Genomic DNA, 18,056 nt, shown 5'->3' on the forward strand with positions numbered 1-18,056 from the left:
AATGAAAAAGCCAAACCAAGAAATACTGTTAGTAACTCTAAGGTAGCTTCCAAGAGCAAAGCAACCTACGTAAAAACAGAAAAGCTGGACAGGGCCAAACTTCATTTGGTTGGTTTGATTTTAAACAAACACCTTACTATTCCCACAAATCCTAGCAATACTGTAAAGCTTAACTGGTATATGGAGACATACTTCTGGTTACTTATATACTTCAAAACCTAATGACACAGTTGAAAAAAGAAAGGGAATGCAAGAAACACCAGGTGAAAAATCTAGCCATTCCTCCTGCCCTAAAGCACAAACCAACCCCCACAGATCTCAGGTATACCTGACAGCTGTGGGATTAAGTCGGGTTACATAATGTTTTGCGTACTCCAAGGAAGACTGCGCCGGGAACTGCTCTGCTAAAATCACCCGCAGCCGACAGGTGCCGAAGCCCCCATCGCACTCCTGCCACACCCGTCTAGTGCTTCACTGCACCAGCCGGTCAATCGCTAACAAACAGCTATGCTTTTTTTAAGATGATACTGTTTTGTGTTCTTGCAGTCATGTATTTTCTAGCTACCTTCTGGTCAAATATTTTAAACTTACAAATCAATAATAACCGAGGGCAGCGTCGTCCCACCATCAACAGCAGAAGCTGAAGGAATACGTTAAACCAGGCTCGGGACAACTACAGGAACTCTTCAGGTGTCTGTATCTGAAAAGGACCTCGCAGAAGCCAGCACCGCTGACACGGCGGCGCTACTCGGAGCCGCGAAAACCCTGAACTCCACAGGCGTTTAAACAGCCAGCGTGCCCGTTCCCCGAACAAAGCCGTCCGCGGCGAGGCCACGGAGATGGAGCCCCGGGACAGACCGCCGCCAGCACCCCGCGCCTGTCAGGCAGGCGGGCACCCAGGGGCGCCGGGGGCGGCAGGGCAGAGGCCCCAAGCCCACGGCCGGGACGCGGGCGGAGAGTGGGGTCGCCGAGGCGACATCCACTGCCCGGCTCGGGTCGAAGAGCCGAACCGCCGCCTCCCTCACCGAGAAAAAGCCGGTGCCCGCCGCGGCCCTTCCTCCTGCCCCGCGCCACAGCCGCGGCAGAGGGGCCGCCACACCCGCGCCCCGGCCGGAGGAGCAGGACCGCGGGCAGGTGAGGGGCGTAGCGGGGCGGCCGGACCTGCGCAGGGGCCAGCGCGCCGCCACACCTCGGAAGCGGATCCTCGAGCCGCAGCCCCGCCGCCAGCGCCGAGCCGGTGCCGCGCCGGCTGCACCCGCCCTCGTCGCGACCCGTCCGGCCCGGCCCCCCGCTGCCAGGGCAAGAAGCGCCCATACCTGCACCCGGCACTCCGCTAGCGGCAGCGGCCCCGCTCTCCTGACCGCCGCCGCCCGGACGCCGGGCCGGCGGGGGGGAGGGGTGCCGGTTGTGCTGAGTAACGGCGCGGCGGCGGGAGGCCGTCAGCGCCCCGGCCCCGGCCGGCGGCCGCAGGTCCGCAGCCGCGCTCCGCGGCGGAGAACGCACGGCCCCCGCAGAGCGGCTCCCGCGCGGCCTAGGGGCGCGGCGCCAGCCTCACCTCGCTGAGCGACTCATCGGAGCCAGCGGCTGCTCGCGCGGCCGAGGGGGCGGCGGGCGGGGCGGGACCGGCCGCCGGCTGCAGAGCGCCAATGGGGGCGCACCCCGCGGCGCGGCTCCGACCACTGAGGCTCCGCCTGGAGGCGGGTGGGCGGGAGGCAGCGGAGAGGCAGCGAACCGCCACGGGCGGGGACGTTACCCCGCCGCTCGTCATTGGCCCGGGGCCGGCGGCGGGGCGCGGAAGGGCGCGGAGCGGTTCCGGGCAGGTGTCGCCGGCGGCGGCGGCCTCCCGCGGGATGAGCTCGAGAGGGGGAACGTGTCGCGCACGCGGCCCCAGCGCTACCAGAACGCGCGCGCCTTCAGGAACGACAAGTACGACAAGAGCGCGCGACTCAAGGTAGGCGGTGGGGCGGCCCCGCCCCCTCCCCCCCGCCGCCGGCAGAGCGCCGGGCCTGGCCCGCCTGGCGAGTGGCGGCGGCAGGGGCGAGCCCCCGTGAGGCGGCCGAAGGCCTTTGGCGCCCATGGGTGCCGAGCGTGTAGACAGGTGCCTCTGCTGGCTGCGCGGGTGCTGCTGTAGCCATGGGCTGTCCCTGCGCAGCCTTCAGCTAGAAGGTCTGGAAGAGCTTGGGGACCGCGAACGGAGTCATACCGCAGTGGAAGCCGGGAGAACTTCATTGTGGCGGCGGAGAAGCCTTTGGCTCAGCTCTGTCCAAAGGGTGCACTGGGGTATTAAGGGCGCGATTCGCCGTTTCAGGCAGTAGTCACCTGGCCCCGCGTCCGAGGCTGTTGTGTGAGGAAATATGTTGTGTGATACTTGAATCATCTATGGTGTGAAAGGCCCTTGTTAAGCCAGAGAATTATTAAGAGGAAGACTGAAACAAAGCATTCACTTTTGTGGAGTTAGTGCAATAAATAAACGTGTTGCCCATGCGACTTGCTGGGAGGCATTGGGTCTTCTCAAAGTTGGTGACTGCGTGGCCTTGCTTCAGGCACCTTAACGTTCTCAGAATTTAATTTGAACAACTCCCCCCATCATCTATGGAAATAGCAAATTTCACTTTGCAGCTTTTGAGACAACTTTAAAAAGAGATGTTTGCTTTAAGGCTTTGAAGAGATCATACAGGCATTTCTGAGTAGTTGCACAGAACAGTGTCCTCACCCATTTTATCAGTGCTTTTGCTACACACATTATCATATTTTTGCAGTATTGTTACAAAAGACCATTTTTGGGGTGGGGTTCTTTTGTTTCTAAGCAAGAAGGAAATGGTTTACAACATATTCTTGGAAGATGCTCTATGCTTGTAGCTGTGGTAACATAATAGCAGTGCAGAAGAGGATGAAGACCAAGCAGTGTGCCTCAGCAGTAACAACACGGAAGTGGGATGTTTTCTCTTACAAGCTAAACTGAAAGAGGTGAATAAAACAAAACACAAGGTAGGCGTTCCAGAAGAGGCTTGTCTGGTGCTATTGCTGTTGTGTCAGTTTCCCTTTAATTGAACCTGAACTGTGTTGTCAGAAGGAACTGAGAGGAGGGGGAGAACTTGGGGGGGTTGTGTGTTTTTGTTTGTTTGCTTGTGTCCTTTTTTTTTAAGATGATGTAGGACTGGTTCTGCAAGTTGAATAGGCTGCTTTCCCAGGGCTCTAAGCCGTGCCACTGTTATTGTGTGAGTCACTGCATGATCCCTGATAGGAGAGTATTTTCCTGTCTGACTTCTACACACATATATACACAAAAATATCCTAGAGAGTCGATCTATCCGAAAAGTCTTCAAAGAGAAACTGAATTCTGACATCAGTTTTGTAACTGAAGTAATCACTTTAATACCCACATGTCTGTTTTTCTTCCCTTTTTAATATTTTATATCATATAGAACTGGCTAAACAGTATGATACACTCAAATATTTTTTTTAAAGCTTTTGAATGTTGCCAGGATTCACTGTGGGTATTAGCTGTGATATGGGACTGTGTCATTTTTCTTTCTGTTTCAAGTCAATGATTCCTCTTCTCTCTGTGCCTGCCAGTTCATGGAGATGGCTGAACACAGGTTAAAAGGTTCTTGAAGAAGGTGCTTCTTATTACGGGGTTAGACAGTGTATGGTAAAGGGAAAGGATGCATTTTTATTTTGGTGTGCCATCATGTATGAATTCAAGTGCTAAGGGATACACAGGGGTCTTTATAATGATGATTAGGCCTAATTTTGCTATTTGGGAAATTTAGAAAAGTTAAACTAACAAAGATTAAGTGGTGATTAATGTCATAGTTTAGATACAGACTATGCTGAATGCTGACAGTTTTGCATCTCTGTCTTGTGATCAGACGCACCACGTTTGAGGTGTGTTGAGGGAAAGAAGAAATAGTAGCAATTTGATCACAGGGAGTAGGGCATTCTTCCTTTCCACTTTTCACTAGCTCATTAGACCAGAAGAATGCTCAGAGCTGCTGAAAGGGGGTTGATGTCCTCTAAATCACTGCTAAATTTTTTTTTTGTGAGGTATTTGGCCTATCTTTGACTACTGTTATACACTGTCCGATGCAATACTATCTTGAAAGGCTGCAGAATGCCTTTCAGCTTAAACTTGGTATCCTGCTGCATTTGTGTGCTGAATTAACAATGCTGAATATTAACTACAGTTGCTTCCTGTTGTACTGTGGCTGGCATTGAGGTAGTTATTTTCAGTGTTATTTCTGCTTGTCTCAGTGAAACAGTATCTGCAGAGGAAATTGATCTAATAGTGTTTTGACTTTTCTCTGCCGGCAGTCATTATCCAGTTGTTTTTGCGTTTTTTTAAAACTCTCTGTCTGACAGTGACCTTGGTATCCATTTTCTAATCTTAAAGACCATGGAGCTGATTACTTACAGAACATGCTGAAAGATCCATCTGTCTTTCCTCTGATGATTGGTCTTTACTACAACATTTTCTGGGTTAAGCTAGTTGAAGTGAAACACCCTTTCAGCAGAGTACACTGCCTCTGTTCTGTATTTGGGTAACTGCCTACAACAGTGCTGGAAGAGCTTGCATCCTAGAATGAATGGAAGAAGGAAGAGCCAGGACAGGGCAAGACACAGTGTGTTGTTAGTTACTGAATCTTAGAATTTGTTTATGAGTGCTTGCTTTACATAGCATATTCCAGAACAGCTGTTTGCAGCACTGAACTGAGGAATATACATTATGTTATATGAATATGCATTTTATGTAAAGTACATTACGTAAGTCAGCATGGAAGCTGGAGTATTTCTAGAGATGAAAGCAAATACTATTCAGTGAGAACATTTAGAACTTCATTGTAATAAGATGGTAAACCACAGAGTGATTCATATTTGCACCCAAATGACTGATCTGTTTCTCCATTTCTTTCCTCTCATTAAGTACACCCCAGATGATAATCCACATTTCCATAAATTTCAGAGGTTATTAACTCTGAACCTCAGCTTTACCATAGTGTTGATGTCAGCTACTTATTCAGCTGGCTGTATGGATAAAGAACTTGTTTTGGTGGAGATGCTGGTCAAGACTATGGGAAGGCAGTAGGAACAGAACAGGTGAATACAGAGTTTAAGAGTCTGTGATAATGACTTGAAGCTCAGAGGGGAATAAAACAGATAACAGTAGTGGAGTTTGGTTAGTTTCTGTCCTTGCTGAGAGTACCTTGGTAGGCTTAACTCCATTCTCCAGCCACACTTCTTACTCTGGGTTCAGATGTGCGTTCAGGTCTGGGCTGTAGCCCTTCATGTACGGAGAAGAGCAGGCATAAGTCCACGTTCTGGACTCTAACCTAGCTTGGCGGGGACAGGGTGGTGGGGAGGGAGACAGAGGGTGTATGTGTGTTTTCAGTTCTTTGTGGGGAAGCAGATGGGAGTTGGCTGTTGGTTCTTCCAAGTGTGTACATTCTCTTGCTGGTTACTTGCATGTTTTCAGATCCATGTGACTGATCTGAAAAAGGCCAAACATCTTAATCTCCAAGATGGCCATTTGGAATTTGGCTTAGACAAAACTTTAGATTTCATGTGTTTTAAAGTCCACAGCAATAAAACATGAAAGGGCCTTAAGTGACTGGTATGGATGAAAGGATGACTTCAAGGCTTTGGTTAAAATGTTAAATGTACTTGTTTCTAAAAAGAGATGAGAAAATATCTGTGTAGGAAATGGAACTTAAAGTGATACTGCTAATAATATGTGAGCAAGTTTAGCTCTTTGATTTAAGGCTATGAAATGTAGTTACTCAGAAATGCTGCATTCAGCCTTGTTGACTGAAGCAGTACCACCTGTGCTTCTGACAAGGAAGTTCATGGATGGCATTGACATTGCATTCATTTACAGCAGAACAGACTGCTGATGTGTGCTCAGTAGTAGGAGTCTGATTTCAATAGAGTAAATCAAAATGCCCATAGGTTCACACATAATTAGAAACTTCCAAACAGTGAAGCTTCTTTGAAACCCCATCATTACATCTTGCTTGTGAGTGCTTTAATACTAACTTAAGCCAAGGATTATTCTGTGTGCCAAGCTAGTAGGTGTAGGTGCATTTGTTTACTTTAATACGTTCTGAACTGTTTTTGGCGGGTTGTTAAATGATTAAATACTGGGTTATGTGAGCATACAGCAAATGCTGTTTCATTAATGCAGTTGACCTGACAGTGTGTATATAATATGCACATGGAATATTTCCTGACTATATACTTTAAGACTGTTTGTGTATGTCTGTATTGCATAACTGCAATTTCTCTGGAGAATATATAGGCATACTGTAAGAATGAGTTGCACTTATTCTTAGAGGGAAGTATGGCAAAAGAAAAGAGGAAAGAGCTATTGACTGAAACAGGGAAATATGCTTAAAAAAAAAAAACAAACCACAGAGAAAACTGCTGTGACAGGAACAGGCTGTAGTACTTCTTGCACGAAGAAATCCATTGCAAACCGCAAGCACTGTTACCTCTTTGCATATGAGAGCTAACTAACTGCGTAAAAACTGGGTAGAAAAGTTGGAAAGGAATAATGAAGTTGACAAGCTTTGTTCATGTCTTTGTGGGGGTTGTTGGGGGTTTTTTGTACCCTTAAAGGAAAGCAAGCTATTAAATGGACAAAATGAAGAAAACAGAAATATATGAGAGTTTAAACAATACACAAAACTTACGAAGAAGTGAATATTAATTGGAAAAGTAAGCAACAGAGTGATTTCTTTGATTTAACTAGTAACTTCCCCATTCTGACTGGGAATTGGAACACTGGGAAAGTTTCTCTTCCAGTCTGTTAGGACAACTTACTCTCTTGTGTTCTTTGGTGATTTCAAAAATAATAATAATAATAAAAAAAAAGCTTATCCAGATCTTTAATTAGGGACAGCTTTCTTTGCTTCTTCAAGTGTGCGCTGCTTTTGAGAATGATATGAAACTTTTTTTTGACAGAGGAAATGTTGAAATCAGTGTAGAAAACCACAGTAAATTATCAACTTGGTTTAGTAATAGAAACATTTAAATAGCAGGCATTTCTTTTTTTGAGCAGGATAAACTTAGAAGGCGAACACAAGGCAAGGTTAAACTTGTGAATCTCCCTGCTTGCCTGCTTTACATCAATCCATCATTCTCTATTGATGTTCTAAATCAACAGCCTGGTAAATGGATTGTAGAGTCATAGTCTGTCTCATATTCAGTGTGCTGAGCCAATGATTAACTACACCACCCCATACCTGAAGTGCCAACATCAAGTGAAAAATACAGGAAATTGCTGAAGGGGAGGAAGAGACTGTGCTGTATGTGTGCCTGTTAGAAGGAGAAAATTAGATCTTAAAAGCTGTCCTCTTCCAGTTGTTACCTTCTGAGCAGATACCATGAGGTTTCTTTGAGTTGCTGGGTAAGATTTGTTGTCCTGCAGGTGACTAAGTTGAAAAGTCCAGGCTTCTTTATGCCTGGATCAGTAACTTCAGTTAGGTGTAAATGTGATGTTAATAGCTACAATGTAATTTGGTGTGAAAAGACTCTTAGGCGGCATTTTGGTTGATGTTCTCTATCTTTGCACTGGATATTTGAAGTGTTGCTGATCATACCAAGAAAACAGAACAGTTCAAGAAGTAATCAAATACAAAGACGAGCTCTAATAGAGATTTGTTACCTTTATGTGGATAATGTGATTGTTGCTACACAACTGAATTACAGTAACTTTCTTTTCCCTTACTTTAGAGATTCTTGGGTGTTACTTGTCTTCTAAAGACCTTGTTCAGTGGTGAAACAATGTTTTAGTATCGAGGAGGACTAATCTTTAGGTTGAGGGCATCAGATAAGATGGCAGGGCTTTGTTATTTGAAGCAGAGGTGAAGGAAGTCCCAGTAATTTATGCCACATGACTAGTCCCTTGGCCTTGCTGTGAGATTATGTTTTCATGCAAAGACCTATACTATGAGTAACATGAAAAGGCATCTTTGGCATTTGGAATGGCCTTCATTTTAGTTTGTCTGGCAGAAATAAATAAAAAAAGAAATTCATCACCATATGATTGTTGTCTATTCTGGAGCCAGGTGATAAGCATATTGGGATGGGGAAGAAGCTCCATTAATAATGATTATGCATATTTCCTTGTTCCATGGCAAATATTTAGCAGAATTTGTAATAGGCTGCCTGTTTGACAAACTCTGGATTTCCCTCAGGTGAGGGGTGAATGTAGTTCCTATTTTGTTCTTCTGCACTGTTTATGCCACATGCAGCCCTGAATGTGGCCTCTTGCATTCCAAGTGCATTACGCATTGCTGAGCCTGTCCCCAGCTATCATGTCAGGACATATTATGGGGAACAAGGTAGTTTTCAGCAAGCAAGCTAACTCCCTTTGAGAGAAAACAAGCTGTTTTCAGCTTGAATTGTTGCAGTCTTTTGACATTTATTGGGTTCTACCTTAGCGGTACTAGAAATGGTTGATAACAGGAAAGAATACCCGGGAATACAATTTACAGTGTTTGTGTCTTTCTCCCCTCCTGCATTACTAATTAATGTAAATCAGGAGAGTGAGAGGAAGAACTGGGAAGTTTAGGCTAATCTGCTGGTGATTAGAAGCTTATTCAGACTATATGCTTGGAGCCTTACTTTGTGCTAGTCAAGCACTGAAAAGCAGGCTTATCTTCAAATAGCATGAATTTTGAAAGAATGAACAGTCAGTGCTGCCAGTAGTTTGAATTACCAGCCCTTTAACAGATACCTGCTGAGAACTTACCAATTGTTTTCTTCTCTCAGAAAGTTTCCACATTAGCCAAATGTCTGTGTTTCCTGGAAAATTTAATTCATAATGCATAGCTGACATCAGAACCACAGCTTTCAGTATTCAAGCATTCTGCAAAACCTTGTTTCGTTTGGGAAGAAGTTTACTGTCTTATTGCACCACACCTTCAGTTAACCTCATCATGGGAAAAATACTGAATGGTTGAAGTTCAGTAAAAATGAAAACAATGGAAACCAAGTCCTATAATATAGTGTAACTTATAAGCAGCATTTGCTGTGCCGCATACATTTTTCAGAATAAATAAACAGAGTAAGATAATGCATTTTTAAAGCTAGGCTTGTTCTTTTGTCTAATGTATTGAAGTAAAACTTTGTGGAGTAGTAAGAAGCTCTTCTGGGTTATACAAACAGGAAATTGTCTCAGAAGCTCCTTCATGCATAGAATAACTTTTCAGTTTATTTGTAAAAAAACAACATAAACTCTAATTCCAATTAATGCAGAACCTATTCCAATGAACTTGTAGGTATTCTAGGAAATACATGTGTCTTTTGGTACAGGAGCCATTTTTAAGCTGTCTTTAAAAAAAGGCACAATAGAATTTTTTTGGCTGTATGTATTTTCTTTAATAATGAAATTTCCGTTTTTGAGGTTCCGGATGAATATGCACAATTGTGTGATTGATAAAGTTACTGCTGGCGTTTTTATATGGAGAAGAAATAAAAAGTAAGCTGAATGTACAAGTATATGTTGTTGATTATTTAAGGCAACAGTGTGGTTTGTTACTACTTCCCATCTCAGAATAACTTCTCTTGTGCAGATAGTACTGGCCTGTTGAGATTTTGTATTTCTAAGCAAACTAAACACAAAATGTTGTAGAAGATCGTAAGGGAAACTTTGCATTTCTTGAAAATATACTATAGTTTCAAAGACTATTTTAAGGATTTTATCTTAAGTAATTGAGAGCAGAAGTGTGTTACTTTTTCATAAAGGAAGTTTATGATAAAAGAGACATTGAATGATTTGACTGCAAATAATGTGTGGATTCTACTTCTTTGTGACCTGAGAAAAAATCCTGAGACTACTTAAAGTATGTAGTGTAATAGTAGCTTGAGCAATAATGAGTTAAATGTTGTTTTGCAAGTTGTCTTCTTTCGATGAAAACTGCTTATTTCAGGGCTTATTTCTACTTAAATCTGTTTTGTAAAATCTCTAGAGATGAAAAAATAATAATGAAATGTCTATAGTAATCTATTATCAACAATATAATAACATAAATAAGTAGTACTTATAACAATGTTAAATTATGATGATTATGATAATAATAATAATCATGAAGACCACCTTGAGGCAGAAGACTACCTCAGCACTATTTCCACTGAAGAAAATTGTTAGTAAATGTATATGAAATGCTAATGTTCTATCAAACAAACATCGTTCTAAATACTGTATTAATCACATGATGGGTGGAAATGCTTTCTACCAAGGTAATACTCATAAAAGTAGGAAATCATTAAAGTATTCTTATTTTATTTTTTTATTTATTTGTTCAGAAAATAAATGCTAAGCTTCATGATGGAGTGTGCCAGCATTGCAAAGGTGTCTTGGAGTGGCGAGTAAAATTCAGCAAGTACAAACTACTGTCACAGCCTAAAAAATGGTGAGTCAAGGTATTTTGTCTTAATCACTGATAGTGTCATTTGTGAACTTTGGAAAATATTTTAGTTTTGGAAATTCATGAGCGGTAGCTGCTAGTATATGACATTTTAAAATTTGGAGACAGCAATGACAATATATTTGTAGTGTTATTTTTCTAATTCATTAGTCTTTTAAACTTGAAAAAAAAAATACAATGGAAAAGCAACTGCTTCCCTCTTTGCTGTTAAAATGCTTGAACTGTGGACATCTGCTTCCAAACCCAGCAGTGTGTTCTCCTGAACAAAAAGCCAAACCCAAACCAGTTGTAACACTATTTTCTAAGGCCTTGTTGCAAGTCAATATTAGAGGAATGTGCACATTTCTTAACTTTTGTAGTTCACAAAGGCTATCTAGTAGAGAAATGAGGAGAGGAAGGCTTTAGTTTTGTGTCATATCAAAATTCATCAGCAACGCTGTTCTCAGCATTACTGAGGCTTCAATTAATAAAAAAAGTTTACAGTACATGCATTTCATTACGTCTTGGCATGTTCTCTCATTTTGTGTATTAAACTGTAATCCTGAATATTAAATGTTTAGCATTATTTGCATACAGTTCTGTATTAGGTATTTTTGGATAAGTACATAACAAAGGTGATAAATATCTTAAAATAATATATAGGTTTGTGATCGGTTAATGTTTTGAAGTGGATACTGTCTTACTTCCTCCTTACTTGCTCAGCTGCGGAGTTCCTTACCTCTGTGGCAGCAGAGGCAGCCAGTGTTTCAACAGTGAAACTTTGAAACTGTAACTGGGCTGTGGTGTATAATTCAGCCAGCTTTGTCAGAGTAGTTTGCGTAGTTTGCTCTGTGTTTGTCTTCTCACTTAGATACTTCTGAAATACTCTACAAACTGCTTGAAGAGGTTGTATGTGTGCAGTTCCCCGAATGATAGTGTATTATATTTTGATTTTCAGTAGGTTAAAAGGGAAGGAATATTTCTTGATATTATCCCCTACTTGTGAGAAGTTTTACTTTTTCATAGGTAAAATGATATGCAACAAGTATTTTGGTTTCAGTAAACAACTTGACCCTTTCATGTAAAAAATTTTTTTTGGATTACATATAAGTCTTACTGGTTCTGCGCATAAACATTCTCGGTTCTGTTCACCACAGATAAAGTTGGGATTTGTCTTTTTTAACTTCTTCTCAAATGACTGTGAGCATCCTGTTTAAAAGTAATGATCTGTAACAAATCGTGTGGTAGTGGATCTGGTTCTTTTGCCTCTTCTCTGCTTAATCTGAAAGGAAAAAAGCATGTAAATCGGAGGAGCATTGGAAATAGGGAAAGTGGCATTGTGGGGCAGCTGCTTATGACAGAATAGGTGATGTTTTCTGTCATATTTTTGAACAAGTAAATTGGGCTGCAGACCCTTGTAGCTCTACAAGTGGTGGTTTCTAGTTCAGCCTACAGAAGTACAATGGCCGAGTGGGCTGCTGTTCTAAAAGGACAGGACTATAAAGATTTTCAGTGGGTGAAGCTTCTAGGTAAAGTAAACACATTATAGACATTAAAAATGTGACTCCATGGAAAAAAATTAATTCTTCAGACAGTGAGAATGGAGAACTTTTCTGTACCTCAGCTTATTTTTAGGTTTTTAACATCTTCAAAACTAGGATTGTAAGTACCACCACGAGTTATCCCTACTTTGCTTTTATTTCAAGCATTTAATTATTAAAAATTAAACTATTTTAAAAAAAGTCTATCCACCTTGCCTTGATAGTGCCCCTATTTGGTGGGAAGAGCTGTAGATGGGTTTTTTTATATTAATTCGACTGAGCATAGAAGAAAGAAAAAAGAAAATCAAAACCCCAAACTATTTCCATTGACATATACCTGTAGGTTTTCCTGGGGGAGGGAGAAGACCAGAAACACTAGGCAGTTCAGACTTTGCTTTTGTCAAATGTGTCCTACAGCAGTTTTTGTACCTATCCGATTCCTTAAGGGGCTGTAAAATCACATCTTAATGAAAGCTCAGCAGAGTCTAGATGAAGATAATAAGGAGAAGGCATTAGTGCTTAGGAACGGGATTTGAGAAAGCAAGTAAAAATTCTGTTTCACTAGATGCTAGTTAGTGCATCTGTCCTTATAAGGCATGCATAATCACCTGGATAATTTTCTTCAGCCTGTTTTAGCCATGTCTGCAAATCCACCGCTCAGAACTGTATGCTAAATCTTTCCTGACAAGGACTTCTAGTGCCTGAGGAACCGAGAACGAGTGACTTTTAGGGCAGCTGCATTACATGGGATATATAGTTCCCGGTTCTGTTCTCCAAAAATACAGGGCTTTAGAATGTCAGCTGAATGTTAAGCCATAGCATTTTAGAAATGACTTAATCTACAGAGTTTTGTCATATTTTGAAAAAGAACAGGCAAAAACCTCTATGTAATTAGCTTGGGTTTGTTCAGAATACATTTCTGTGCAGGCTTATGTTCATAGAAAGCAAAGGCTCTGTTTGTAGTCATGAGAAGTTCTAGAGGAAGACATCATAGTGTTTGAATTGAAAGCTTTTAATTTGTAAAATGCATATGCCTTTTTATACTATATTCTTATTTTCTTTTATTCTTAAACCAGAAGAAGTTATGTAGCTTTTAAACTAAAACTACCTACTGAAATGGGTGGAAGGGTTTCTTTTGTCACTGTGAATAGAAAAATTCTTGATTTTATGTTTCTTCTTAAGTTCTTGTTTTAATAATTCTTCAAAAGTTAAAGGGGAGGGAAGGCAGGCAATGATTTTGATAGTGCTGCTTGTTAAAACACAGATTGTTTCATGTGAGACTGGCCAATAACATGTTGTTCCTCTTTTGAAGAATATGTCTGTTGTCTTTGAACACGGAATGTTTAGTAAGTTTCCACAAATACTTTTTTAATCATGTTTTCTTTTTGTTCACAGTGTGAAGTGCCTCCAGAAGACTGTAAAAGATCCTTACCATATGATTTGTCGACCATGCGCGGGTAAACTAGAAATTTGTGCTAAATGTGGAAAAGAAGAAGAAATAGTAATTCCGTAAGTAACTCATAGGTTACATAGGTTACAAGTACTGCACTTCCCCTTTATTAAAGCTTGTTTGGAAACTGCCAAGAGGCTGTGATACTTCATGCCATATTCTGAATAATCCTGATAGAAATCAGCTGGAGTCATTACCCTCACTTTCTTCTGCTGAAAACTGGGAGTGAAATACCTATTGATGTTAGTGGGGCTGGGCCAAAATAAGTCTTACTTGTGTAAGACACTTTAATACTAAATGGTAAATTGCCTATTTTCCTTAGGAACAAAGCACTTCAAAATAGTTTTCAGCATAGAACACCATAAAATATGCATAAGCCAAGTTACTGTTTGCATTTTGCCTGTCATTTGATGATTCAGTTACTAATGAACAGAAAAACTAAAAAAAGGGCTGATACACTGAGCACAGTTGCCATTGTCTATTTAGCAGGCTTTTGGTTTTTTAATTATTTTAATAAAGTTCTCTCTTTATTGGGTATTCTATATTAATTTACTAGTTCATGACAACTGGCCAGCAGTTGTGTCATTGGTCAAACTGTCATATATGTTTCTTTTTCTTCACAGACTCTTTCCTTTACTGTCTTTTATATCTTTCTTATCTATCCTTAATAGAATATTCTACCCTCAATCTCATTCTTGTTTAAAAGAAAAAGAAATTCTAGAAGCAGTTGATGATAACATCCTCTTGCTTTCTGCAGGATCGATAAAGGAAAAGACAGAACTGAGAGTGTGACTATGAAAAGTGGCCAGGAGAGCAGTGGATTGGACAATGAGCTGGATTTTGATACAAACTTCAGTAGTACAGACAGTGATGAGGATTCTGATGTGCTTGAAGAACAACTTAAAAGTATGAATTTTGAAAGGACAGAGATCTAAAAGGTTGAGTTTATATGAGAAACTACGCAGTCAGAAGTGGTAAACAACTGTTCAGAAGACCTGATTTGACATCTAAGGTCCTTGCGTATAGATGTTGCGTATAGATTGTACAAATAAATATTTTTTTTAATTGAGCAGATTTACTTGTGAAAAGATACAGAAATTGAATCTTTGAGCATAGTTATTTCTTGCATACATATAACAACTTCCTGTTTCTCTAGAATAAAGCCTCTTTGCGTAATTGGTCTAAATTCAATATTATGTGACTGTTGTATTGCCACTTGGAAACCTACATGAAAGTCTAGAATAAATACAGTCTTGTCATAAAAGGGAAGAGGTAAACCAGCTGTAGTAGTTTGCTGAAACAAGAACTTGTGACTTCTGTCAGTGAGTTTCCACATGGGGTCAAAGTACCCAGCAGTTATTACCCTTATGCCTGTTGTTTCCTTTTTGTGCAAAAAAAAAGGGTCTAAATGCCATCACCAGGAACAGTTAATGCGTATTTAACATATGTAAGTATGCATTACAAATTTGTGACTTTGTTACTACCAGCGTTTTGAAAAGAAAAAAACAGAAGACTCTTTAGGATTTCTCATAACAAGTCTCACACTTTCTTTTTGTTTGATTGCAGATCTAATGTAGTTTTGCTCTGGTATGAGAACACTTGTGTAGTGAAGTAATGCTTATGTAGTTACTCTTACTGATTTTCAGTTCTTTCCAGGGGTTATTTCAATGTAGCTTAAGCTCTAGGAAGAACTTAACTGAATTTGCACTAACCATCTTTTATGGGATTCAGGATGGTTTTATTTCTTCTGTATTGTCTGCTACCTCTATAACTAAAGAAAAAGTACTTCTGTATTGGGTCTGGCTGAGCCCGTAGCAGCCCTCGTAGTGCTGTGCTTTGTATCGGTATCTGGAAAGGTGTTTTAGCACACCAGTGTTGTGGCTACAGCTGTCCAGTGCTTGCACTGCATCAGGGCTGTCTCTCCAATGTTGTGTCCCCCCTTCGTCAGTTGGCTGGGGGTGGGCAAGATCATAGGAAGGGACATGGCCAGGAGAGCCGACCCAAAGTGACCAAAGGGATATTCCATACCATATGACATCTACTCAGATATAAAAGCAAGGAGGAAGGGAGGACATTAGTTATTTACGACTTTTGTCTTCTGGAGCAACCGCTATATGCTACTGAAGCCCTGCTTCCCAGGGAGTTGCTCACATCAGCTGTTGCTGGGAAGCAGGGAATAACATCTTTTGTTTCCCTTCACTTGTGTGCGTGCACGTTTTGCTGTTGCTTCATTAGACTGTCTTTATCTTGACTCACAAGGTTTTCTTCCATCTTATTTTCTCCTGCCCTGTTCTGCTGAGGAGGTGAGTGGTAGAGTGGCCTGGTGGATACCTGACATCCAACCAAGGTCAACCCACCACAACTTCCTAGAATTAAATGGTTTAACCTAGGACAAAATACTATGCTGTACTAACTGTGTCACAGCTACACATACACTTTGGTGTTCTGCCTGATTTGCAGTAGTGGGCTTGGAAAAATGTGATTCCCAAACTACCTTATTCAAATGAATTCTGGGGGACTCCAGCTCTGGAATTATACCACACACACACCCCAGCCCCTGCCACCCAGTAAGGGAAATACTGCAACTTTATCCTTTGAGAGAGATAGCCACCTGATGGCTACTGTAGTTGACCTTGACTGTAATAAGGATCTAGTTACAGATATTAAGACATTTTGCAGTCAATAGCCTAGAAAGTTCTGATTTAAAGGACAACTTCAGTATTGACAATAACAGGCAACAGTAGAATTCTTGTAATCAGTCATGGAACGGTGAGCGGTGAGCTCTTACTGTTTTCTTTTAACTCTGTAGGTGCTTGTCACTACACATAAGGCCTTAAGAATAAGCTTTTATTTTATTACCTTTTATTTATTTAGATTTGTCTTTTGTATTGTACATCAAAACACCCTATTACCTTTTCTAAACTATTTGTAAGTTTGTATCTTAATATCTAAAACATGCTTTTGTAAATGATATGTAAGGACTAGTAATCTGCTTGGTTTGTTTCTTTATCTTTTTTCTTTTTTTTTTCCTTTTTTTTTTCTCTTCTTATTGTTCCTTTTTCATGCTGTCCTTCTGCTGTTGAAGAATTAGATTCCCTAAGATTATTTTAATTTTTCTGTCCCATGTAGATCTTTTGCATAGGTAGATTTTTGCTAAGTGTTTTGCAATGAACACTAGCAGGAAACTATTGAAAAACATTTTACTGGTCATCTTTGTTCCCATGATGCATCGTGACTTTTGTGGCTTTTCATTGAGACGAAGTCTAAAGTTTACAAAGTGTTTGGGTGGTATTCTGTTTCTTTCTGGAGTTGCTTATTACATAGTTGTTTGCAACCGTAAAGGACTAGGACTGATGACCCAAACAACCCATTTCCTTTCTCCACCCACTCTATAAACATGTTTTGTATAAGCTAAACCACTAGTTTTGTGATTAAACATACTGGTTCTTTCTTAACTGCAACTAACAAAACCAAATGAAATTTGGAAGTTCAAAATTTGTAGAAAAACAATGGTTTGTCTTGGAAGAGTCAGTGAAGCTGCAAAGCACCAAGAAGTGCTTAGTGGCAGGAAAGGAGTTAGTCTGGTGTGTTTAGAAGTCAATGGAAATTGGTCTGAAGTTCATGTTGCATTGACAGCTAAGTCCTCCCAACAGGACAGCAGTAATGTCTTAGTGTGACATCATCTGTTATCTTGCCAGTTGACATCATTAAAGACAGAGTAAACAAGGAGTATCCCACACACACATGTTGCAGGTGACTGGGCAAGGTGCTAGAGGGGAGTTAATAAGTCATCTGGAGTTAGCTTCAGAAAGAGTCTCTCTGAAGGGGAAAATGTGAGTGTCATCAAAAGTGAACTTGTTTTTTAAAGTGTCATACATATGAGAAATGTTCTTCCACTTGGAAAAATTAGGTAATGGCCTAGCCCTTTGCCCAAAGGTGAGAGGGAATCCTGAAGTGATAGGAAAAGGTGTCATGGAACTGGTAGGAGCTCTATAATGAGAAAATAAAGGGAAGGGCTCTCTTCTCAAGCCAGTGATACAACCTGTCACTACTGGGGAAGAGCAGTGCCATACAGACAAGCAGCATGTAGCAACAAAACAAATGTTGGGGATAAGTCCTCTGAAGTTAGCATCTTCATATCACACACAACTAATGCTCTGTTTGGAGTTTAGGTGGGCATTTGATACTACAGTTGATGAAAACTTCACTGTGAGCGAGCACAGCTGCAGTAGTGGCTGGCTGGTGTTAGTCCAACCTCTGTGAAGACAGTTTCTGATTCTGCCTTTGGTTGTTACTGTGGTTAAAAGATGCATTGCTGGAAATGGTTGCTGCAACTAAAACCATGTATGATGTTGATTGTGAGTCACTTGCAAAGTTGCTAACTTGGAGTTGGGGCACTTTTGCTATTATAGGAAAAGGAGTTTCTATTCTACTGAAGACGCCTCTGACAGGAATAAAAGGAACAATTTTAGTTTTCTTGTTTAATTTTGATTAAAGTTAGAACCTATGTGTAATTACAGTTAGATTTTATTTTTCTAAGACTTTCAAATAATAGTTCTGAATTTCAAGGGGGTGTGTGTGTGAAGAACTTGTTGAACAGAGGATTTTGCAGGGGCAGGACCCCTTTAAACCCCGATTTTCAGTAAGATCATACAT

General features: G+C 41.0%; 2 protein-coding genes across 2 annotated transcripts in view; one reads left to right on the top strand and one right to left on the bottom strand.

Annotated features, from left to right (window-relative positions):
• The window catches only part of ABHD17B (abhydrolase domain containing 17B, depalmitoylase), an 18,518-nt gene extending 16,891 nt beyond the window's left edge, over positions 1-1,627 (bottom strand). The window contains 1 exon segment of the mRNA XM_037373581.1: positions 1,556-1,627. The gene's annotated coding sequence lies outside the window, so the exon portion shown is untranslated.
• Positions 840-14,669, top strand: CZH9orf85 (chromosome Z C9orf85 homolog). Its single transcript, XM_037372629.1, has 5 exons — positions 840-1,134; positions 1,515-1,951; positions 10,309-10,415; positions 13,346-13,459; positions 14,158-14,669. The coding sequence occupies exons 1-5, from the start codon at positions 840-842 to the stop codon at positions 14,333-14,335; spliced, it is 1,131 nt and encodes a 376-aa protein (XP_037228526.1). The 3' UTR covers positions 14,336-14,669.
• Positions 14,670-18,056: the final 3,387 nt, after the last annotated feature.

Source organism: Falco rusticolus, chromosome Z (assembly GCF_015220075.1).
Source record: "Falco rusticolus isolate bFalRus1 chromosome Z, bFalRus1.pri, whole genome shotgun sequence".
NCBI classification, from domain to species: Eukaryota; Metazoa; Chordata; class Aves; order Falconiformes; family Falconidae; genus Falco; species Falco rusticolus.